Here is a 23,199-nt window from a genome sequence, read left to right as displayed (position 1 = left end):
GGTTTTTATTTTCAAAATGCGCCATCTCTTAACGGTATCCAAAACAATTAGTTGCTTTATACGATCACAGATGGAAGAACAATCGATAAGAAATAATTTATTACAAAACAAAAAAGACAAAGAACATTTATTTAAATATCTAATTATTTAATTGAACTTGTATTATAAATATTTTTAAATTTTGTGTAACTTACAAGTTGAGTAATAATTACGATAGCAACACAATGAATTGATTCCAATATTGATTGTGAAAATACGTCACAAATATGGCGACTGCTCCTTGCTTTGCGCTTGTTTGTAGTTTTGTTCCATATTTTGTACTGTTCTTCGTGATTCGTGAAATTAATTCGCCGATCCGCGTTGAGTTGAGTCTTCTCCTCAGTCCTCCGTAGTGAAGTGTACGAATTTCCAAAGAATACAAAAAGAATAAAAAATCATTTTAATATATTATCCATCAAACAAAATTTAGTGACGGACATTATTTTTGAAGAAAGGTGTTCCTAAAAAAGGATTGAAACAAAAAATAAAAAGTTTACTGACATATTTGTGTATTATTCCTTTAATTGTGATAAACATAAAACTACATTAAAAAGTTATTTTGAAAATACAGTAATTCATGTACTTGTTGTATACAGTCTGGCAAAATCACATAATATCATGGCGAGGACGAAATAAAAACAACAGCACAAACATAAACATGTAACAATTAAAAATAACATTGTTATTTAAATATGTAATACTGTTCAAAATCAATTATTTTCTAAAAATTCCGTACCATTGTCAAAATTTACAATTCTATGTTAATTACTGTAAGTGTAAATAAATAAATTATTGTAAAATAAAATTTGTTTTTATTTGTATGCACTCCCTTTCTGAAACTCATGCTTAGACTTCATCTTCTTACTATTTTACTGTATTCAAGGTGATAAGATTTTACTTATTAGGTATTTGATTTTCTCTCAACTTGAATACAATAAAATAGTAAGAAGCTGAAGTCAAAGTACCTACCATTGCATGTAATATAATTATAGTAGATGTCTATAGCTATAGCTATACATTTCACAAGTTTGTGGATGCCGATAATAGATGGCGCTGTTTATCAGATCAATTGACATTAGCGGTCTTCAAAAAATTCTGCGAGCGGGCTCTCTATACCCGTATATACTCAGAGGAATTTTATTGCTCTGAGCGTATATTATATTATGTTACTCTATGATCACGGTTCTGACTTTTGACATTTATGATGTCTATGATTTTGACCAGAGATGTAACGGAGCTTCGATTCCGGTTCCGTTAAGTCGGAACTTCCGATTATTATTACACTTTCGGTTCCGACTTCGGTTCCGATACTTTTGTATCGGATGTTAATCGGAGGTCGAACGAAACATTGCGGTCGGCGCGCGACGGCCTGTACCGAACAGGTTCATACTTGTCGCGCGGGGAATCCCCCGACCCCCACTACACGCACTCTATCATCAATTATTTTTTCACTTGTTAGTTGTTACTTGTTACAAAGCATCAAAGCTTTTGTTCATAAAGTACAATACATTACTTTTGGAGTCCATTTTGATTTAATTTGCTTCAGCTATTGTTCATTTATTGTAATGTCACCAAATGTAACACGCTACTTTGGGTTTTAATTTTAATTAAACTTTAAATTCATTAATTTTATCTTTTGTTCATTTGGAATTATGCCAATTTTTTTTCACAGTTGTTTTTTATTTTATAATAAAAAATAAAAATGAAAAGAATTGACTATAAATCATGTTTTATTTGTCTTTAAACAAACTGACCCTGCCTCCGATTTCGATTCCGATTCCGATAAACCAAATTTGAAAACTCCGATTCCGATTTCGGTTCCGATAAAACTACCTCCGTTACATCCCTGATTTTGACGTTCAAGTGACAGCCACAGAGTAAGTAAAATAATACGTAGTGACAGCTAGGGTCAATTCTTGTAATTTAATTGACTAGAATAATCTTAGACTAGAATTTATTAGAATTTATTTAATAAGAGATGAGTGACTGAACAGGGCCCCAAGTCTGCTATTTTTTATAAATTCGTCATTCCAACACGATCCCATTGTCATTTTGATAAAAGTTTGTAATCTGCTAAATTCATAATGGTCGATCAGTGGTCGGTCAGTGGTCTCGTAATGGAATCGTGGCAGAATGACATTGTCGTATTGCCATTATTATAAAACCCGGTAGTAGAAATGATTTTCGAAAAACTACTACTAAATTTTAACATTTACTCATGCCAGATTTCATTTTTAAACATTTTTACATATTATTTAATAATGTTATAAGCAATCTGAAGTAGTAAGAAGTTCGTAAATAGCAAAAACATTAAAATGTGTAACGCGGATAAAAGTGAAACTCAATAATGTTTTATCTGTTTAGCTGTCAAAGTCAAATGTGACATTACTACTTGTTTACAATTCTAGCGGCCGGTGTTTAGCTATTTATTTTCATTGTGTTTTATTTATTTATAATATTGAAAAATGGTGCTAATAGAGCAAATTTCGGCTCTAATTGATTTTTTGGAAAACCACCAAGACCTGGCGCTTGGCTACTGCAGCCGCACCAATGAAGGGCGAAGTTTAAGCAAAAGATATTGGATGGAATGCGCCCAAATTTTAAATTCCATATCGGTGGACTGCCCCAATAAAACTCCCGCAGAATGGCGCACAGTAAGTACCTATATACAGTATTATTTAATAATAGGTATGCAAAATGTATCATTAATATAATTTTTGCACTTTTTTAGTTCTACAATGAATACAAAAGCAAAACCTTAAAGAAAATTAAATCACAGAAGAGTGAAATAAGTGCAACAGGTAAGCAATTCTTTTCTTCTGGCAGCCTTGCTGAATTATAGTGGAAAGCATATAGTAATAATATTGTATAATTTGCATTTAAGGTGGTGGTCCTGCAAAAAAAATATCATTAACCCCACTCCAAGAGCGCTTATACTCAATATTAGGGCGAGATGTAGGAGAGCCACTTCCAGGTGTCCGACACAACCCACTCACTGTAAGCATTTGGACATTGGTTTTATCTTTTATCATCCATAACTGTTGTATTGCACATTATGAAGTACTTCTAACTTGTGAACAAAACTAATATGTCACAGTCTGTTGTTTAATATGTGCTTTTTTATTTGCATGCTTAGGTATCTATATTATTTATTTGTTCACCATCACATTTTGTGGACTTGCTTACTGTTTTAACAACTGCTTTTTTTTGTTAAATAGCCTTCTATCACGCTTCCTGTGGTGCCTGCTAGTCCTACTACTAGTACTAATTTTCAATTTGAGAACAATTCTTTCTCGTAAGTAGTACTACCTTGGTAACTACTTTCTTAACTATTTTGATTTTTATTTATTTATAGCCTTATATCAGAATGCAAAGTGTATGACATGTTATAATGTTAACAGTTTATTTCATACTACGGTAACTGATTCTGTGTGCCTGCGGGCAAAGGCCTCCCCCATTCTTCTTTATAGTGTGGTAGTCTAGTCCAGGTTTTCGTCTTACCAGCCATTTCAATAATTTAATGAAGTATGCAAGAGGTAATTTTGGCAGATTATTAAAAGATAAATGAAATCTATTTTAGGAGGAGTCTATGTCCAGCAGTGGATTCCAAATAGCTATATATATTAAATGAAACAGTGTTTACAAAAAGAGAATTTATTTTAAATCTGTTTTGTGCAATACTGTGGATCTGTAACAAAGAGTTAAATCATTTTAATAATAATTAGAGCTTTTTCGTACTGTACTAGAATATTGAGGTGGGTTTACATTACATACCTGCTAATTTAATTTATGCATTTCTCCACAGTCTGTCAACAAGAGCCTGCTGCAGTGCCCGACCTTCAAGAAGATCCCGGTTCACCCTTCGATGGTCTTGATAATTAGGTGCTGCATAATTATTTTCCTCCTAAATTAAAAGACTGATTAGTGATTATCATGTTATTCTTTTTATTATAATAATATAAGGTGAAATTTGTGTTTATTAAAATATTGAAGATGTTTATATTTTGTATGAAGACTGATTATTGATTTCTTATTATTATTACAACTTGATATTGTAACTTGGATTTTATAATTTAAATGACAAAATGTCTTTTTGGTTTTAATATAGTATATATCTATAGATAAGTATCAGATTTTTCAATTGGTTTGAAAGTCTAGTTTAATATTATAAAATAAATATTTAGTTTATGAGAAATAAAAAGTATTTTAAATGTTGATTTTTTAACATAGTAGTTTTATTTAAAATTTCAACTTCATTATATTTCAAAATAGTGGAATAGAGATCACATACCTGTTGCAAGCGGAGTGCTTCTGCATAAACTTCATCAGGTGGCAACGGTGCTCTTGCCATGTTTGCAATATTGTGCAATATGCAACATGCATTCACAATCTTGCCTGCAGTTGTTGGGCTAAGGAAATTTAAATTTCTGATAGAACCTGAAAACTTTTTAACTAAGTAATTCTGATAAGGTACAACAGGCAATACAAACAAAACATCAGGGTATATTTAATTTCTCACTTGGCCTTTATAATATTCCTTTCATCACATTGTGTAGGCCATTTAATATATTTGTGGTATATTTTATTGAGTGCCTTTGTCACTTCATTAATTGATCTTGACACAGTAATTTGTGCAACATTATGGAGGGCACTCTGTCCAATCAAAGTTTGATAGGACCCTGATGCATAAAATGCAAGTGCTATTAGAATCTGCAATAAAAAATATAACAAATCAACTATTTCGTGTTTATAGCTACAGAACAATAAATCAATGAAAATCAAATTCAGATTACTAACCTTCATTTCTGCCGATATGCTATCGTTTCGACGCGGTCTGGCCATAAGGGGAATGAGTTCTTCAATTAACCCCCTTACTGAGTCCTTTCCAAGGCGAAACGTTTTTACAAATTCCGCCTCGGAAATATCAATAAAGGGGTTTGTACTAATTCTCGTCAAGCGACGGGCTCGACGACGTCTTTTGCATTCCGCCCGTCTTCTTTCTCTAGCATCCACTGCGGCTAGCTCGAGAATATTTGCTCGTAGTGAATACATTTCTCCACTCAATATTTCACAAAGTACAATACAAACACGATAGATAACAAACTCTTTTCGACAACCGAGCTATTATAAGCAATGACTGCACAATGACGATCCAATGGTAGGTCAATGATCAAAGGAACTGTCAAAATTTTAGCAGATTACCCCATACGTCAGTCATTCATTTGTCATTATGTACGAGATTACCATTCTAAAGGCATCTACAGACGCTCCGATTTGGTTGGTGCCAACCATCCGACCACGACCAAATCGGAAAGTGTAGAGAGCGGTCGGTCCGACATAATTATTATTAATATTGGTTTGACGTGGTCGGATGCGCCGGCGATACCGACCAAACCAACTTCCTATCCGATCCAACCAAATTGGAACGTCTGGAAGCTTTGTTCCGACCAAATCGGCTCATTCCATAGAGTAATATAGGTAATTGGCTCATTCACATTCGCAACGCCGCCGGTGTAGGACGTCAACATAAACGCCGAGGGCGTTACGGTCACCGAACGTGACATATTAATAAAATTGCTGGAACTATATAAAGACTTTCCCTGTTTGTGGGACTTAAGTAACAAAGATTACGCAAATAGAGATGCCAGAAATCAAGCGTATTTTATTATGTTAGAAGTATTAAAAAAAATTGACAGTGCGGCTACATTAAAAACCTTAAAAAATAAGTTATAAGAGCCGCATATGACTGTAATTTTCTCTATTTCTATAGTAGAATTTAGCCCATTCTCTTCGTACTATGGTCAACTGACATATTACTCTATGGTCAACTGACAGCTGGAAGGCCAACCGTCGGACAATCTGTAGCAATGTTGGAATGGTTGCCTTGTCGGTTCCGATATGGTTGGCACCAACCAAATCGGAGCGTCTGTAGATACATTTAGCCATTTCTTTCAATGGAATGTCAGTGGTTGACCATTGGAAAGTCATAATGACACCATTATAATAGTAGATTACCAAACTTGTCAAAATCAACAATTTTGAAATCAATGATAGACCATTCTGACACTATTGTAATAGCAGACTTGAGGCCCAGTCAAAATCGAAGATAAATTTATTATTTGATTTGTCGTAGCTGTGGTCGTAACACTGCTAGACTACAGGCCCATGTTGAAAATATTATGGGTCATTTGAACCACCAGGTGACCTATCTATAACGATTTAGGAGCATAAAAGGGTTGGCTTTAGTTAACTGCCGCACGAATTTGTTGGAAATATTTATATTTTTAGTTAGCTAGGTAATGTAAGATTGTAATTCCAAAATATTATCGTTAGGAAACTTGTAGTTTTTTAGTTATTAATTTTTAAAATTAATAATTTTTTGTGCGAAAAAAGTGCATTTATCCGTTTTGTTGTGCAAAAAAAGCGGACCAAGACGTTCCATTTCACTGTACTGTGACTTTACGCTGCGGCCGGCGAGTGCCAAAAGCGACTTTAGGGCGATTCCTACTCAAACAAAAAAAAAATCTACGTGGGTAGGTTAAAAAACTGTTATACTTTTATTTTTAATATCCAAATAGGTAGCGAGGAGCGAAGCGACGAGCGTGTTAGGTTAACTCTTGAACTGCCGCACGAGCCGAGCGAGCGAAGCGAGCGTGCCGCGGCAGCGGCCGGCGAGTGCCAGAAGCGACTTTAGGGCGACTCCAACTCAAACATAAAGACGTGTGGCACTCGGGGACTGCCGCGGCAAAGCTATTGCATAGCATGCCTTCAAGCCACACCTCCGTGCCCGTCGGAGTGGGGAGCGTGAGGTTTTTCGTTACGCAATTTCTGGATTCGGTCCCCGCGCTCAAGGCCCGCGATAGAAGCTATGCAATAGCTTAAAAAAAATCTACGTAGGTTAAAAAACTATTAAACTTTTACTTTTAGTATTCAAATAGGTAGCGAGGAGCGAAGCGACGAGCGTATTAGGTTAACATTTGAACTGCCGCACGAGCCGAGCGAGCGAAGCGAGCGTGCCGCGGCAGCGGCCGGCGAGTGCCAGAAGCGACTTTAGGGCGATTCCCACTCAAATAAAAAAAACTACGTATGTTTTCACAACTTGTTTGTATTTTATTTATGTATCGTAAAATTTTTGTTACACCAATTCCATACATTTTGAGGTTAGAATAGGAAAATTGATTTTTCTCCAAAACTATTGGTTTCCTCACTTTCCCCTTTTGGTGGGAGGGTCCCCCCCTCCTCCCCCCACAAAAAACCTATAATACGTGCGGCAGTTCTCTAAAGAAACCCCGCATAAAATCTTTTAAGTGCATACTGCCATGTACCAGCCATGTAAAATATAAGCTTCTTGAGCCATGTACTCTACAGCCATGTACATTTTCCCGTGGGATTCCCTACCATTTACTTGACACTGGCAAATAGTTATAGATTCTTGCCATAACAGAAAAAAAATCTATTGACAATTGACATCAGCATTTTGACATTTTTCCCCATTTCACTTTTCAGAAATTTCAGATCATTTCGTTTCAGATTTTCGGGCTTTTCTTCGTTGAAGTCTGTCAAAATAATTGTATACATTGACTATAAATAATTTGTGTGTACTCAAGCTATTATTTAATATACAAATTATTTTATATTTCATTATTTTAAAATTTTTCAATAACAGAAGCTTGCAAAAATAAACTGATATTATCAACGGTTTTATTCTGTAGAATATCCATTTATATATTTAGAGCGTCATGGAAGAAGTTGATTCAATTATAATACATTTTTTGAGACAACTAAATGTGTAAGTATAAATACAATGGTAGGATTATTATAATAACTAGACTGTTATATATATTTTATGTAACTAATTGGTTCTTTTTTCTTTTTAGAAATATTAACGACGACGTTAAAAATATTTGCGACATTCCAGTAGAAACTATAATTGAATCAGCAGCACAATGTATTTCCGCAATAAATCCAACCCTTAAAGTGCCATTGAAATTACCATCTGGAGTCTCTCAAAGAATTGGCGTAGCCACTCAAATTGCAACAATATGCAAGGTAACTTAAAACATAAATATCAATTTTTGCTTTATTTTTAAAGTGAAACTTTTATTACATTGTCTCAAAATTTTGGTCTGTGTAGCGCATGTCGCGTGACGGTCGGCTGCCGAGTAGGTATAAAGCAGTGTTTGGAAAGTTTCACTTTTACCGTGGTTTCATAAAACCACACATGTTTTATACTTACACTTTCATTATTATATTTAATGTTACAGGTTCTTTTTTTAGTCTGTTAATAACATGTATCTTGTAGGATTTAGGCTACAAAAATGATGTTGGCTATCAAACATTTTTATATTATAATGAATCGGATTTAAGACAAGTATTTATGTTTTTAATTGAAAAATTACCAAGTGAAGATAAAAAATCTGTTTCCAAAGTATCACCATCAAACAAAAAGCATTTGCTTATGCAGCAAATTAGTCAAAAAATAGCAGAACAACTTAATACAATTTGGATTCCACCAAGCTGCAATGTACCAATGAAAAAATCAATAGGAGACTATATTCATGAACAAGGTAATCATCATTCATCATCATTGTTTTCTTGCTCATAGCTTTGCTTCAAATTCAAAATTTTGAATTTGAATTTGAAGGTAATCATCATTCATCATCATTGTTTTCTTGCTCATAGCTTTGCTTCCATTGTTTAAATATTTAAAAAGTTTTTTACCCTTTATATTGCACCTCTAAAATGTTCAATATTTAAAGTTGAACAGTGTCAGTAATTAATTAAACTTCAAATTTCCATTGCAATATATCAATTCCCAAGAATTCCATTGGTAGAGGAAATTTTCTAATATTTTGCAGTATTGCGACTGAGATGTAGTTAGATTATAATCTAAAAGTTTATCAATTTTATAGTGATATATAGTCAATGAATGTTCATCATAGAAATTGATGTTCCAGATTATTTATCTGAAAACAAAATGGATGAAAAAGAAATTATAGAGAAACTTATGAAATTACAAAGTGTCAAACAGGAAGTCCAATATATTGCAAAAGATTGCAGTAAAGAGGAATGCATATCTAGTGAAATCAAACAGGACCTCAATAAAAGTCTAAAGGAACTGAAAGAGACAACAATACATTTGAAACAAAAATTGGATACACTAACAAGTGAAAGAAATGTTATGGAAGTTGAATTTTCTCAGGTATAGGTTTATGTAATATGAACTAAATCTATACAAATATTATAAAGCTGAAGAGTTTGTTTTTTTTTTTAACGCGCTAATCTCAGGAACTGCTGGTCCGATTTGAAAAATTCTTAGAGCCAGCAACTTTGTCTCCGCAACTATTTTGTCTCTTCACCCATGGGCTAGTATGAGTGCGCGCACGTAGCGACGCAACTCCCCATACAAATTGATGGGAGAGACAAAATAGTTGCGGAGACAAAGTTGCTCGTGCGCGCTCGCTCTTAGGTGGTGTTAGATAGCCCATTCATCAAGGAAGGCTATATATCATCACGCTAAGACCAACAAGAGCGGAGCCACGCGGGTTAAACCGCAGATCGCAGCTTGTATGTAATATGAACATGTTGTTTATTTGCTAATGATTAGATATAATAACTTTTTTTTGTTTATGTTAAAAGGCACTAAAGAGCTGTGAACGAGTAGAGTCCGATTTCAAAAATATACAGAATGTACTGAACAGTATTGGTATTAATGATATTGAATCAGAAAATGGAGTGGACAATTTGTTGGAGAAGGTACATAAAAATATAAATATGATGCATTGTAAAGTGGAAGAGCTCACATCAAGAAATCTGTCACTAAAAGTGGACATAGATAAACTAAAAAGTGATAGAGCACACACACAGGTATGCAATTTGTAATTTTTGCTTCAATAAAAATATTGTTATTAATAGTTATATAGTACTAATTAACATTTATTCTTTTATTCAATTGTCTTTATTTATTTCAGTCTGAAAGGAGTAAATGCAGAAAAATCTTGATAGACTTGAAGGAGAAAGCTAAAGGCATGAAGGATGAATGTGAAAATAAAGAAGAATTAAAAAACCAACTAAAAACAAAATATGAGAAACTTAAAGGAGGCAATAAAAGGTATTTTAGAAAATATTTAATACTAGCGGTCCGCCCCGGCTTCGCCCGTGGTACATATTTATGTTTTCTCTACATAAGAACCATCCTCATACTTCAAGGAATATAATAAAAAAAATAATTATCGAAATCGGTCCACCCGTTCACATGTGATGCCATGACAACGCAAAATGGGTACATTTTTATATATAGACTAGCGGTCCGCCCCGGCTTCCCCCGTGGTACATATTTACGTTTTCTCTACATAAAAACCATCCTCGTACTTCAAGGAATATAATAAAAAAGAATTATCGAAATCGGTTCAGCCGTTCTCGAGTTATGCGCTTACCAACACATTTTGCAATTCATTTTTATATTATAGAAGATTGATTATCGCTATCTTTCTTCTTTAATTAATGAATTCTATGATTTTTTTTAAGGCATGTATATACAAAAAGAATTTTGGAAATCATTGGAAATGTTGATAAACAAAATATGGAGATAAAAAAAATATTAGATGATACAAGACAACTTCAGAAAGAAATAAATACACTTGAAGGGCAATTGGGCAGGTGCTTTTCTATTGCTGATGAAACCCTTTTCAAGGTAACGTATTTTAAAATATACCTCCCAGTGTTTGTTTATATATTATGTAGTTTAAAATGAGGTGATGATTAATTTCAATCTATTTTTTTTTAGGATGCTAAAAAAGATGATCAAGCGAAAAAGGCCTACAAACTTCTAGCATTGCTTCATTCTGAATGCAACACAATTGTGTCCCTTGTAAATGAAACTGGCATTTTGGCAAGAGACATAGTGGATTTAGAAGATAACATTAAGGCTGAAAAATCTAAGCGTACTGAAGATATTTTACAAAAAATTCAGTTGGATCTCACTAATTTACAAAAAGAGTCTGCTTAGTGCATTTTTTTTATGTTTGTTGTTATTATTATCAATAAATAAATAATTGTAATCTCAATATCCTTATAACTCTTTTAATTGTCTATTACATATTACACAATTATCATATAAATATAAATAACCTATACTACTTTTTCTGTGGTAAAATTTCTGGAGGTATATAATCTTCATCAGATTTATTATGTGTTTTACTTTCTATTTCTTTTTTATCTTCAAGTTGTTCTTTTTCCTCTATTTGAAGATCAATCTTTTCTTCATTTTCAAAGAACCACAGCTTTTGTTCTTCCTTTTGTAGCTCTTTTTGTTTTTCTTCAATGGATTGTATCCTTTTAATTCTATCTAGTCTCTTTGTTTGCTCTTGAAGTCTGCTTTCCCTAATAATTTCCCAGTTTTGGAACATCTGTAAAGCAATGACTTAATCAAGAAACAATATTAAAAATGTAATGAGATTGTTTATAGATTTAAATAAAAAAATGACTGAAAAATGAATGGCTGACCTTAACACATGTTTTATATGTAAAAAAGCTTTTCGCGATTTATACAAAGATGGTAAGTTTTACTTGTACTATGTACCATGTTACCACGTTTTGACCAAAATTGTAGATCATAGAATGATGTATAAAATACATTTTTTTTATCAAAGAGCCACCAATTTTGTGATATATATAATGATTTGTATTTCTAAAATTCCGATTTCAATGCAAACCCGCAAAGAGATGTTTATTTTTAGACCTTTGACCAATATGCAATACCGGAATGGTGGCAAATTTTAATTATTAATTCTTACCTCTTCTTGTGCAGCAATATCTTTATTTTGTGACCTATTAATTGCATTCTCCACCATGATTTTGATTGATTCTTCCATTTTATCCTCAATAATTTCTGAATTACTAAATAATGATAAACATTTTCCTAGGATCTCTTTAGAGTCTTCAGTTGATTCAGCTTCAATTAAGTTTAGCACTTCTTTATAGACTTTAAATGATGTATTTCCAGCCAGTTTTTCACATAATGATAATAATTTGTCATATTTTTTATAGTAAAGCCATCCTAATAATTGTAAATTATTACTTGTGTTGTCCTGGAATTGTTTTGATATCCAAGCTAGAGTCTTCCCCGTTAAAATTTTAATGTCTTTTATATCAAAATGATCATCAAAGTATTCATTTCGTAAGTACTTGACTCTTATTTTAATTTCTTCCACCTTTTTATTTTCTTTTTCAGTTTTGTTCTCATCTAAAGGAGGTTTATATTCAGATATAAATTTATAACATGCATACTGGCATAAAGAGCAAGTTATGTCATTAGAATAATCTTCTTGAAGCATTATAAGTGAAGCTACATTAGATGCAAGTTCGTAATTTTGTGATGTTATCAACTTGTCCAATAACAAATTGGCTGCGAAGCAATCCAGGAATATTCCATAATTTAAGGGATCTTTTAAAATTTCAATAAGCTCTTGAATATTCCCAAAATCTAAGTAATTTCTCACAGTAGCATGATGAGTTGATTCTAATGTGTTTCCGGTATCTGCCGTCAGCCTAAGTTTATGTAACAAATCCTTAAGCTCGTCCAGATATGATGGGTCTTTTACAGCGTTAGCAAAAATATCAACATCTATAGCGCTCATAACACCTTTGGATGAATAATTCTGTTCCAAACTTGTATAAAAATCATTGAGATTTAGTTTTGTTAGAATCGGTGATGTAGTTTGTTTATTCCATGCGTTAATACATTTGTATTCGTTGGTTAGAAAAGACTGTTTCGGTATAATAATTGCCGAGTATTTAGGCACAAAATTATACCGTAGTGTTCTGAACATGTTTTCTTCAAATTTTTTTCTTTAAAAAATCCTCATGAACTAAGAACTTTAATTAAAAATATTTAAATTAAAATATGCTCACTGATACACACCTGACAATTGACATATGATTTGACAGGTAATATCACAATGACAATAATTAACCCTTATTCAAACGCGAGCCCGTGGAGGAGCTAACAAAAAAGTAATATACGTTCCTGGGTAATTTTGGGTCGTAGATTTCAAAAATACACACAAAAAAGGGGTTAGTGGGGGGGAAGTACCCTTTTTTCGGTGGGAAGTATATATCCCGTCATCTGTTCTCTCTTGTAAAAAGTTTGGAAAGGTGGGAACTATAGCTCCCAGTGTCCACTCCAGATATCAATATTTTAAAACACTAGTTAGTTGCCCTGACTCCACTTGTGAATTTAATGTTATCGTAAAAAATGATAAAGATCAAGTTTTTTTAAAGGAGGTGAAAGTACTCATCAATGCAAGTTTCTTTTACTGAGGGAAGAAATCGGAAATTGAAAAATGAATGACTTCAACATAAAAATGGCATTTTTCTAAAACAAAATAAAAACAATAGGTAAATACTAATGTATTGAGTTAAGATTTCTAATTATCTCGAATCACAATATATAAGTTGCTTATACCAACTAAAAAAGATTTTTTAGACACACAGATTTTATATATAGAATTTCCGAATGTCGTGTGCAGTGACAAACACTGGGATGATATCTTCCCACATTTAAAGACTTAATTTCAATCGACTCTACCAAGGTATATACGAAAGATTCTGGGCATATTTTTACGTTTCACGCAACCGTAATATAGTCTAGTTTACATAGCTAGAACTCAAATCTACTTATCTAATTTTTTTTGAGCACTACACCAAAAACTAAAAAATAACGGTCGTTTTCGGCTGCAAAATCACGTCACCTAACTTTGACGTGTGTTTACCATGACATGTAATAATTCTCTGAAAAGTGTTTCCATGAAAAAAAGTTCTCTAAAATGTTAAGATTGCGTAGATAAATATTACACTGCATTAGGTTTAAGCATATAAAAATAAAACACGATTTACTTCAATCTGAGACGTGGGAAGTATAGCTCCCAGCGTTTTAATAAGGGTTAAAAAAAACCACAAACTAACGATATGGCATAATAAAAATTTCAAAAAAGTTCAACTTTGGTGAGCTTTTCTGTGCTTGTTTTCAACTTGCAATAATAAAATTATTGAAATGTTTTCTTATGGTTTTCTTCTGTAAATAAGTAAATGTGACTCTCTGACTTATAATATTATATAGTTATCTGTGGGTCACCGTCGTGTATGAAAACTGAGTATTGACATTTGACATTCGTTGTCATTCATGGAGAACTTGGCTTAGCATTGAATTGTATCCCTCTAATTTCATATAAAAATCTGATACTATTACATATAATAATTTATGCTAACAATATATAATATGGTTATGCGAACAGTTTTTCCATAAAAGTAAAACTAATTTCCTTGGTATTTTATTTGAGAACCATGTGTGTTTTATGCAATAACATTTTAGATACCCACGTCACTAGAACGAGTAAATTTTAGCTTTCAAGACTTAAAAGATTAGCGCCGTATGAGATACAGCATAAATTAATTATGGGTGATTTGTATTTTGCTGTAGTTTGTTCATCAAATATGAACAGAAGTATGGAAGCCCACGCATTTCTTGCGAAAAAGGGCTTCAAAGTAAAATCATTTGGAACTGGTGAAAAAGTTAAGTTGCCTGGAACCTCTGCAGATCGACCTAATTGTTATGAATTCGGTGTACCTTATGATGATATTTATAATGATTTATTGGAAAAAGATAAGACTTATTATACACAAAATGGATTATTGCATATGCTTGATCGAAACCGACGCATAAAACCTAGTCCTGAAAGATTTCAAGCATCAACTGAAACATTTGATGTTATAATTACTTGTGAAGAGAGAGTATATGACCAAGTTATAGAGTGGTTTGTTTCGAGAAGGTCAGTTTGCAATCAGCCAGTACACATAGTTAACATTGATATTCAAGACAATCATGAGGAAGCAACTATAGGTGCCTTTCTTATCAGTGATATGGTTACAAAAATGTCTCAGAGTGATGATTTGGATAATGACATTGATGAGCTGTTGCATGACTTTGAATCCAAGTGTCAAAGACCAATTTTGAACAGCATTATGTTTTATTGACATAATTTGGTCATTGATAGGAAGCCTTTAAGTTCCAATAGTGATGTAAAGAATGACAATTTTCACATGAATAAATGAAATGAATATCTTATTTGGCAAATAAGTGTATATATTTTTTTTAATAACTCAGGCCCCGGAACCACAGACAATAGAAAATCTATTGTGTCGTGGACCGATCGGGCCGCTTGGGGCTCAATGGGTTATCTGTATGTTATTTCATAGATGCAAGAAGAATGCAATGATGAAGCTCTTTGTAAAGGATGAATGCCGAGGCCAGTGTTGACTATAATAAATGGACTTCCCAATTTTATGTATTTTTTTATTTATTTTCAAAAATGTGTACCTTCCATATCCTATGAACAGTAGGTTTAAGTAGAGATTTGTTTCTTATAATTACAAATGATTCTCAATCATGATATCTTTAAGTTTCAAGAAGACCTTCTCCTTATCAGGAAGTAGGTTATTATAATAATCAAAAAGAGAAGTGTGATGTATACAAAAATTCAGTGCATTTTATTAATTTATTATTACATATTTTGGTATGTTATTAATGACTTTTTACAAAGAACTCAAATTTGAAGTAAATTTAACATGCTTTACTTCGTATTCCATACTAGCTGCTGGCACTGGCTTCATCCGTCTTCATCTGGTTTCATCAAAATTTATTTCAAATGGTTAAATAATTTTCAAAATTGGTTCATTCATATTATATAATTTTGTATTATATTTAGTGTATTTAAAATAAAGAATGCTAGCCGCCTTAGGTGTTTTTTTTAATTCTAAATAATCTATACTAATTTTATTATAAAACTGAAGAGTTTGTTTGTTTGTTTGAACGCGCTTATCTCAGGAATTGGCTCCGCTTTTGTTGGTCTTAGCGTGATGATAAAAATACATAAAGCCTTCCTCGATAAATGGGCTATCCAACACCGAAAGAATTTTTCAAATAGTAGTTCTTCAGATTAGCGTGTTCAAACAAACAAATAAACTCTTCATCTTTCTAATATTAGATGGAACATTACGAAATTTGGAAATAATGCAACTTTTTTAACGGTATTTTATGACAGATAGACTACGATCTGTATTCATTACACCATTTATACCTACTAGCTCCTTGACTACGACAGTTGACTGTTGTTTATAGCGGATATGTTTTAAATAATTTAAATCTTAAAATTAATTAATGAACTTTCCATAATATGGAAATTGGGTATATACCCATAGATACCTACCATAAAGTAACTGTGTGATACTATATAAGTATATATTATCTGCGGTGATACCTTTACAAATTTGACAGTTGGGCTACTGAGTATGACATTGACATAAGAATCACAAAAGTCAAAACCCTAACCTCTTTTTAAATTTTAATACAATTCTATTTTTTCCTTGATCCTAGGCTCTCTAGGTGTATTCTTTTGATTTAACAATGCTTTTCAATTGATTGTTCATATTAACGTAACTCACTAAAAATGAATTTCTTATTAAAAACATTTGGGATGCTAAATATCCGTGTATCTGTTCATAATTTGCACACTACAGTACCTACTGCTGCATGGACTAAATCAGATATCCCCCAGAATTTTATTAGATACAACAAAAAAATATATCCACCTCAAGATCCCAATGAGGAACCAAGGCCGGCTGTGAGTAGACGATAGCTTTACATTATTCACATTTAATATTGTACAATTAAATTCCTTTAAAATTTTAATTTAATATTCATAAATTTTTAGTTTGTTTGTCATCAAAAGACAAACATTAAATACAGCCCAGAAAAGCTATGGTACATTGCTGTTTTTGTAAGAGGAATGACAGTAGATGAAGCTATAAAGCAATTGAGTTTTGTACATAAGAAAGGTGCAGGTTTTGTGAAAGACGCAATACTAGAGGCACAAGAACTTGCTGTTTCTAAACATAATGTGGAATTTCGGAGTAATTTGTGGATTGGTATGTATCTAGTTCAGGCTGTTACATTTACAATTTTACATCAATCAAAATGTTGTGTGGTTTTATGAAACCACGGTAAATGTGAAACTTAGGCACAAAATTATCGTATTTGTACGATAATTATCGTACGGTTCGACCGTCACGCGACATGCGCTACACATACCAAAAAGTTTGAGACGATGTAATAAAAGTTTCACTTTAAAAATTAAAAATGTATTTCTTTTTATTAGCTGAATCATTCAGTGGAAAAGGTAAAGTTATGAAGGGCATAAGGAGACATGCAAGAGGAAGACTAGGTGAAGTGCGTTACACATATAGTCATTATTTTGTAAGACTTGAAGAAGGAAAGCCTCCTGAAGATTACTACAAGACAAATCCATTAACGCCCCAACAACAACTTGATAAGTGGCTTGAACAGATGAGGATGAGGAAAATAATAAATTCCTTTTAAATTATACTAGTGTACTTGTAGTTTATTGATAAGAAATAAATAATAATTAGTTATTTTTATTTGTTTTTATTTTTATTTCATTGCTGCACTCATGGCTACTCAGTAATAATGCCCGTAATTACTCTTGCTCAGTCTGAAATCATAAGATTGTGAATCAACGTTCGTAGCTCAAATTCAAGAAAGTACAATGTCATTTTTACCTGTTATAGATAACAGCTTCCTTGTTTAGAAACAAGGAAGCTTGTTTTCGCATCTTCAAAAGTTACACAAAGGAGGGTTTGATTTCTTAATAAAAATTTTTCAATATCTAAAAGAATATATTTCATTAATAAGATACATGTTTCAATAAAAAGTGTATAAAATATAATATTGTAGCCTTATTAATACAACATTTATATAAACAAAATTTTAACTTATATCTAAATTGTATAAGTACATACTGGCAAATTTATTAATTGTTAAATAATACTCAGAAAAATTAAATCATACACTCAATGAAGATCGAGTTTCTTTCTTCTTAGGAACATAACCATACAAAAATATAGAACCAATAACAAACATAGTTCCTAATGCAAATTGAATTGTTAAGTGGAAGTCAAATATGTACATTGAGGCAACACAAGATATAATAATAGCTACAGATGTAGCAAATCCTTTTAGGATATTGTCAGCATATTTCACAACAACCGCTACAATGAGTCCACCAGCTGCTTGCAAAACGACTAGATACCACACAAAACCATCAAAGCCTCTGAGTAAATCTGTCATAGATCCATTGTTATTTATAAGGTAAGTTATAGTACCAAAAGGTAAGGATAATAAACTCAATTGTACATTTCTCATCCACACCTGTAAATAAATATCTTAATTATAAAAGATGTTAAATGATCTAATAATATAATTTGTAATTTTTGCTATTAACAATGCAATATATTGTAATATAGAGGAATCAAATATTTTGCCAAATCTATGCAATCTGCCTCAACATAAACATGATTTGTCAAAATATGAAATCTTCACTGTATTTTTTAAAAAGAGGGTAAATTTAAAATGTTACACATATCTTAATACCATGATCAAGAATTTGAAACAAATTGATGACAAATACTCACTGATATATCAGATTCCTTCAGCACTTTTTCAAAATATATACCAGCAAATCCAGAAATAAAACAGGCTGCCAATGCTGCACCAAAACCAAGAACTTTTGATTGTTTTTGTAAGTTTGATGAAGAAGTTGCTTTAGAATCTGTTGACGAAAGTTGTACTAATGCAACACCAATAACTAATAAACCTAATGCACCCCACTGCCATCTTTTTAGTCTTCTTTTTAATACTATTACAGCGAAGAAGGCGGTTGTCAACAACTTTAATTGATATGTAACCTATAAAAAAATAAATTAAGATTATTAATGTATAAACTTTGCACATAAGAGTTATAAAATTGTAGTAATATACATATTAGACTCTTTAACTTGTGTTTACATATATTTAATATTCTTGGGTTGACCTTAAATACTAATCTGAAAAACAACTGGTACAAATTTACACAAATGTAATAGTAGATAGCCCACTTATTGAGGCTATTTACTATGACACATCATGCTAATATTTGTTGAGATTATTATATTGATAAAAGGTAACTTAAATTTATTTTTAATAAAAAGACTATTTAAAATATAAAAATTATATGGATAGACAAAATATGTGGCAATTACCATACAAAAATTACTTACAATGAAACATTTTTCTTTACCAGAATATATATATTGATAACAGATAGAAAAAACTGCATTTTATTCAATCCCATGTGATTATAAAGGGTACTATATAATATGAACTCACAGACACAGACAGCAAGATTATAAATGTCCAAGGTATTGAATTCCAGGAATTTACAGTTACATATTGTTTACTTATTCCTATATTGTAAAATACAACGCAATACATAGTTATTTACCTGATAAGTAGCTGCATCCAAATTTGATGCAGAGACATATAATAAGTTGTTTTGTACTATATATAAAAATGATGGCACACAGACACGTAAAGTGTCCTTTATATTCAATATCACTGTATTGTACATTGTTTGTGCTCCTTTCCGAACACTCCCATTTTCTTGTATTACCAAACAAATACATATTGCAAGTTTCAATACTTCAGCCATTAACACAGCTGAAAATTTTAATTCTTATATATATCTATGTACAACGAAATGAAATAAAACTGTCATACAGTAAATATATAAATCTTAAAAAGATTTTTAGTTAAATTATTTGTTAAGTGTTACCGGCAGCTGATGAAAACATGACAACATCTCGTGTACGTGCATATCTCATACTCAAGCCCAAGGCTGCATTTTGTATTGTCAGTATAACAAGACTGACATACTTTATGTAGCCTGTAAAAGATTATCATATGTTATTACATTGTTGGTCACAATTCATTGAAGTAGGAAATAAAATTGTTGAATTTGTTGATTAAATTAAAACATCAAAAACTAGCATGAAAATTATCACAAGATTTTAATCAAGATTTAATCTTTTGACTTATAAATGTACTTAATTATTTTTATCTATTTCTTTCAATTCAAAAAGATAGAAACTTTTTTACCATATTTTACTTGCTTATTGGGAGAATAACTTTTGTCCTTTTTATTTTCGCTGTCCATTTCGTCTGAATTGAGTTGAGTTTCGGGTGTTATATCGTCACCCTCAACTTCGATTTCTTCCTTTGATTCCTGTGTTTCCTGTAGATTGATGTCATTTGAAGACTTCATAGAAGACTAAATATGGGGTCACCTTTCCTACTTGAAATGATAAAAAAAGACTACCAAGTTCAATGGCATGATATTTTATTTTTAGTTATTCATGTGCAATTCATTAATGATAAAAATTGACAAAAATAATAGTGCGTTTATTCTGGTCTATAAAGTGGTTAAAGAATATTATTTTAAAAACTTTATGATTAATTAAGGTAATTTTATGCACTTATTATTAGAATTTATATATATTTGTTATAATTATAGCGCACAAATCACAATATTAAAAAATCAAAGAAACCATTTTTGATTGAAGTATTAAGACATAAAAACACACAAATAATTAAATTATTTATTTACCTTTGAATACTCTTCTATTGTTTAATATTTTTAATTAAAGTTTAAAACTGTTTGTTGCCTAAAATAAAATTTAATTTCAAGAAAACATTTGTAATTTGAATTTCAGGCTGATTTGTTGACGTAGCCAAATTGGTGCAAATACTTTTTCTACGATTTAATTAAATATGACAAGATACGAGGCATTTTAGTTACTTCCGTTTTGGATTCTAGCAATTTAGATATTATAACATTTCTATGTGTTATCTGCACGGATCTATGATCTAACTCGCTTATGGCACGGTATAGGTAATAATCTTGGTTATATTAATACATAGAATACAATTAGTATTAATATGTGGCAATATAAAAATAATTAATATTCAACAAAATTTATAATTTAATATTTATAAAAAAGATAGTTATATTCTTATATTTGCTACGTAATATGTATTTCGTGTGTATATTATGAATTATCTCTGGGTCACCAGCACTTTCTTACAGCACACACCCAGCGGACGCCCAGCGGCAACTTGCTCTGTGGCGGCAACCAAATACGTTATAAAAAGTGGAGTCCCATGTCCCCTATAAAAAAATTATAGTGAGGTAATGGGCAGATGCATTATACATCAGCTGTTTCACTAATCAATAATTCATGATCAGCCTTCTGTGTCCGACCAGGCCGATAATTTTATTTTTATTCGTCTCCAGCGTAAATCGAACCCAGGGCTCCCAGTACCAAGGAGGCAGTCAAATAGGTTATACTAGGTACTACTTCAATTAATTGCTCTGTGATACTACGAGCTAGACTGTGCACCATGACGCAAAACCGATCCGAATATAAGCGTTCTTGTCCTCACTTGACTCTTTCTAAATAGGTGACCATGATCAAAAAATATGGGATAAATTGCTTGAAAAGCGAGCATGTAAGTTTTATATAATTACCGGTACAGGTAAATAATTCACTACATTTACCATGTGTTGGTAATTATCTACAATTACCGGTAATTATAGATAAATACCGATTGCTTACATTTACTGTAACATATTATACTAGTCTGAAAGTATTATACAGACAATGGACGTTGAATTAATGCGAGATTGTGGAAGCCGCGCCTCGTAGTGTCTCCATTAAATAATGTATAACTATTTGCGTACCTTCCTCCCTACATAGTATATGGCTTTATAAGTGGTTTACTCTGTCTCCTTTCTATATCTGCCAATAAACTGACTCCAGACTATACAAAGATAAGGGTCAACTGTAAGAGCGTATACGCACTATGCGGGTAGCCGCATTGCGGGTAGCCGTCCCGCTGACCGCAAGCACAATTATGTACGTAATATTCATTTCTATGCGCACTGTGCGGTCTGCGGGTAGCCGCATCGCAGTGCGCATAGAAATGAATATTACGTACATAATTGTGCTTGCGGTCAGCCGGACGGCTACCCGCAATGCGGCTACCCGCATAGTGCGTATACGCTCTTAGGGTTAATAAAAAAATGGAATAAAACAAAAAATTTCACATAATTTATTAACTTAAACTACAATTGTTGATTTATTTGATTGAATCAGTTGTTCATCTTTAACTTATTGATCATTTTCAAAATCAGCTGGATTTTTGCGGGACAGCCTATGGTGCTCTCTTTCAACACCATCATAAATTAAATAAGCGACAATGAATGCTGAAAATAAAAAATACATATTATTGAAAAAACTATTTATGTCAAGCAAAAGATAGATGATGTAAAGTGAACACTCAAAATATCAATACAATACACTAAATACTAAATTTAGAGGTTTTTCTTGACTCCAGAAAGGAAGAACAATTTAATTTTATCATAGAGTTCGAGTGGTATTTGAGCTGGTAGTGTTCCTGATGGTTGTAAAGGTTTGTTTTACATGGAAGAAATTTAATTTGCCTCAAATTTTTTAAATTCAATTTATAATAGTAACTTATAATAAATATGAAACTAAACCATGGTATATAAATTATACAGAAAATAAATGTTGCCATTCACCTGCCTATGTTTTAAATCAACTTGCTTTATTTAGTTATTGTATCATGTTAAGTACTCTATACATTTTGAATTAGTAATCAATATTATTGTAAATAGAAACCCTATTCACACCAATGTTTTTGATGTACCAAATTACAGGAATATTTATTTTGATTTGAAGGTTACTGAAATTCGTCTATGAAATGAGAATTTCAAACGTATTACATAAGGTACAAACGCATTGGGTTTTTAATATTAAAACGTAATATTTACTTACGAGGTGCCACTCTAAAAACGCTCTCGCGAAATCTTCGGACGAAATTGGGTAGTCCATTTTTGATAGCGCCAGCATAGGCTCTTTGCTCATGGGGAGATAATTTGTATGTTATCAATCCCCTGATTTTGGCGAGTTCACCGAAGTGTTTTCCCATGATGAGAGATCTTAGTAAACCTTAAATGAGACAAAGAGACAATAAATATGTAATTGCACTAAATTACGTAATTTTGCTGAGAAGAACTCACACTTCCAAATATTACTCTACTCCCGTCCACAATCCACACTTAACTGTCACTTGTTTGTCACTGTCAGAGTCAGACGTCAGTTGTCACTAAGACCATAGACTATGACCAC

General features: G+C 32.1%; 7 protein-coding genes and 1 long non-coding RNA gene across 13 annotated transcripts in view; 4 read left to right on the top strand and 4 right to left on the bottom strand.

Moving 5' to 3' along the window:
- Positions 1 to 697, bottom strand: part of LOC149482334 (uncharacterized) — a 44,783-nt gene extending 44,086 nt beyond the window's left edge. The window contains exon 1 of the long non-coding RNA XR_016316748.1: positions 537 to 697. This is a non-coding gene — a long non-coding RNA (uncharacterized LOC149482334). The remainder of the gene's footprint in view (positions 1 to 536) is intronic.
- A 1,330-nt stretch (positions 698 to 2,027) lies between these two features.
- LOC149482333 (uncharacterized) lies at positions 2,028 to 4,336 on the top strand. Of its 2 annotated transcripts, none has more exons than XR_016316657.1 (4): positions 2,028 to 2,693; positions 2,771 to 2,840; positions 2,924 to 3,334; positions 3,845 to 3,897. XR_016316657.1 is itself a non-coding variant. In XM_089703754.1 (4 exons), exons 1-4 carry the CDS (start codon positions 2,505 to 2,507, stop codon positions 3,950 to 3,952), a joined length of 480 nt encoding a protein of 159 aa, XP_089559880.1. In that variant the 5' UTR covers positions 2,028 to 2,504; the 3' UTR covers positions 3,953 to 4,336. The 2 variants fall into 2 exon arrangements, 1 of the variants encoding a protein (XP_089559880.1); XM_089703754.1 differs by having other exon boundaries at positions 2,924 to 3,036; positions 3,845 to 4,336.
- Positions 4,337 to 7,546: 3,210 nt separating this feature from the next.
- Positions 7,547 to 11,105, top strand: LOC149482332 (coiled-coil domain-containing protein 22-like). The gene is made up of 8 exons (XM_089704546.1): positions 7,547 to 7,828; positions 7,917 to 8,088; positions 8,342 to 8,606; positions 8,997 to 9,241; positions 9,679 to 9,906; positions 10,011 to 10,150; positions 10,567 to 10,732; positions 10,826 to 11,105. The coding sequence occupies exons 1-8, from the start codon at positions 7,779 to 7,781 to the stop codon at positions 11,045 to 11,047; spliced, it is 1,488 nt and encodes a 495-aa protein (XP_089560672.1). The 5' UTR covers positions 7,547 to 7,778; the 3' UTR covers positions 11,048 to 11,105.
- The window catches only part of LOC149482325 (uncharacterized), a 36,323-nt gene continuing 24,229 nt past the window's right edge, over positions 11,106 to 23,199 (bottom strand). The window contains exons 2-3 of one of the 2 annotated variants that reach the window (XM_089704548.1): positions 11,835 to 12,946; positions 11,106 to 11,447 (exon numbers count right to left, since the gene is read on the bottom strand). In XM_089704548.1, coding sequence (XP_089560674.1) covers positions 11,175 to 11,447; positions 11,835 to 12,869 — 1,308 coding nt within the window. In that variant the 5' untranslated portion in view covers positions 12,870 to 12,946 and the 3' untranslated portion in view covers positions 11,106 to 11,174. Of the gene's footprint in view, positions 11,448 to 11,834; positions 12,991 to 23,199 lie in introns of those variants that run through there. The other variant, XM_089704547.1, reaches the window with a different exon arrangement.
- Positions 14,202 to 15,380, top strand: Ssu72 (Ssu72 CTD phosphatase). The gene has a single exon (XM_089704215.1). The coding sequence runs from the start codon at positions 14,494 to 14,496 to the stop codon at positions 15,070 to 15,072; it is 579 nt and encodes a 192-aa protein (XP_089560341.1). The 5' UTR covers positions 14,202 to 14,493; the 3' UTR covers positions 15,073 to 15,380.
- On the top strand, positions 16,387 to 17,530 carry mRpL22 (mitochondrial ribosomal protein L22). The gene is made up of 3 exons (XM_089703915.1): positions 16,387 to 16,718; positions 16,809 to 17,022; positions 17,253 to 17,530. The coding sequence occupies exons 1-3, from the start codon at positions 16,545 to 16,547 to the stop codon at positions 17,471 to 17,473; spliced, it is 609 nt and encodes a 202-aa protein (XP_089560041.1). The 5' UTR covers positions 16,387 to 16,544; the 3' UTR covers positions 17,474 to 17,530.
- Positions 17,770 to 20,753, bottom strand: Ugalt (UDP-galactose transporter). 4 transcript variants are annotated; one of them, XM_089703996.1, is made up of 6 exons: positions 20,595 to 20,753; positions 20,087 to 20,282; positions 19,764 to 19,874; positions 19,434 to 19,648; positions 18,586 to 18,858; positions 17,770 to 18,322 (listed from the first exon to the last, which is right to left on the bottom strand). In XM_089703996.1, the coding sequence occupies exons 2-6, from the start codon at positions 20,250 to 20,252 to the stop codon at positions 17,957 to 17,959; spliced, it is 1,131 nt and encodes a 376-aa protein (XP_089560122.1). In that variant the 5' UTR covers positions 20,253 to 20,282; positions 20,595 to 20,753; the 3' UTR covers positions 17,770 to 17,956. The 4 variants fall into 4 exon arrangements, with proteins under 4 accessions (XP_089560122.1, XP_089560125.1, XP_089560123.1 ...); XM_089703999.1 differs by having other exon boundaries at positions 20,087 to 20,222; positions 20,595 to 20,752; XM_089703997.1 differs by having other exon boundaries at positions 20,087 to 20,279; positions 20,595 to 20,749.
- On the bottom strand, positions 22,077 to 23,178 carry LOC149482328 (cytochrome b-c1 complex subunit 8-like). The gene is made up of 3 exons (XM_089703971.1): positions 23,091 to 23,178; positions 22,846 to 23,019; positions 22,077 to 22,253 (listed from the first exon to the last, which is right to left on the bottom strand). Exons 2-3 carry the CDS (start codon positions 22,997 to 22,999, stop codon positions 22,159 to 22,161), a joined length of 249 nt encoding a protein of 82 aa, XP_089560097.1. The 5' UTR covers positions 23,000 to 23,019; positions 23,091 to 23,178; the 3' UTR covers positions 22,077 to 22,158.

The sequence above is a fragment of the Colias philodice genome, chromosome 15 (genome assembly GCF_061535455.1).
Source record: "Colias philodice isolate Cphi_HAF_F1 chromosome 15, ilColPhil1 Martin Lab GWU primary, whole genome shotgun sequence".
Classification (NCBI taxonomy): Eukaryota; Metazoa; Arthropoda; class Insecta; order Lepidoptera; family Pieridae; genus Colias; species Colias philodice.
Note: the sequence above shows the minus strand (reverse complement) of the source record. Positions and strands in the feature narration are given on the sequence as shown.

What these genes read in the sequence shown, in the direction of transcription:
- LOC149482333 (XM_089703754.1), top strand. Translation starts at nt 2,505, where the DNA reads ATGGTGCTAATAGAGCAAATTTCGGCTCTAATTGATTTTTTGGAAAAC. An exon ending in GAGTGAAATAAGTGCAACAG is followed by an intron (nt 2,841 to 2,923) that starts GTAAGCAATTCT and finishes TTTGCATTTAAG; the next exon opens with GTGGTGGTCCTGCAAAAAAA. An exon ending in TCCGACACAACCCACTCACT is followed by an intron (nt 3,037 to 3,844) that starts GTAAGCATTTGG and finishes ATTTCTCCACAG; the next exon opens with TCTGTCAACAAGAGCCTGCT.
- LOC149482332 (XM_089704546.1), top strand. Translation starts at nt 7,779, where the DNA reads ATGGAAGAAGTTGATTCAATTATAATACATTTTTTGAGACAACTAAAT. An exon ending in TTTTTGAGACAACTAAATGT is followed by an intron (nt 7,829 to 7,916) that starts GTAAGTATAAAT and finishes TTTTCTTTTTAG; the next exon opens with AAATATTAACGACGACGTTA. An exon ending in AAATTGCAACAATATGCAAG is followed by an intron (nt 8,089 to 8,341) that starts GTAACTTAAAAC and finishes TGTATCTTGTAG; the next exon opens with GATTTAGGCTACAAAAATGA.
- Ssu72 (XM_089704215.1), top strand. Translation starts at nt 14,494, where the DNA reads ATGGGTGATTTGTATTTTGCTGTAGTTTGTTCATCAAATATGAACAGA.
- mRpL22 (XM_089703915.1), top strand. Translation starts at nt 16,545, where the DNA reads ATGAATTTCTTATTAAAAACATTTGGGATGCTAAATATCCGTGTATCT. An exon ending in ATGAGGAACCAAGGCCGGCT is followed by an intron (nt 16,719 to 16,808) that starts GTGAGTAGACGA and finishes ATAAATTTTTAG; the next exon opens with TTTGTTTGTCATCAAAAGAC. An exon ending in TCGGAGTAATTTGTGGATTG is followed by an intron (nt 17,023 to 17,252) that starts GTATGTATCTAG and finishes TCTTTTTATTAG; the next exon opens with CTGAATCATTCAGTGGAAAA.
- Ugalt (XM_089703996.1), bottom strand. Translation starts at nt 20,252, where the DNA reads ATGAAGTCTTCAAATGACATCAATCTACAGGAAACACAGGAATCAAAG. An exon ending in CAATAAGCAAGTAAAATATG is followed by an intron (nt 19,875 to 20,086) that starts GTAAAAAAGTTT and finishes AATCTTTTACAG; the next exon opens with GCTACATAAAGTATGTCAGT. An exon ending in TGGATGCAGCTACTTATCAG is followed by an intron (nt 18,859 to 19,433) that starts GTAAATAACTAT and finishes ATTTTTTTATAG; the next exon opens with GTTACATATCAATTAAAGTT.
- LOC149482328 (XM_089703971.1), bottom strand. Translation starts at nt 22,999, where the DNA reads ATGGGAAAACACTTCGGTGAACTCGCCAAAATCAGGGGATTGATAACA. An exon ending in CGTTTTTAGAGTGGCACCTC is followed by an intron (nt 22,254 to 22,845) that starts GTAAGTAAATAT and finishes TTTTATTTTCAG; the next exon opens with CATTCATTGTCGCTTATTTA.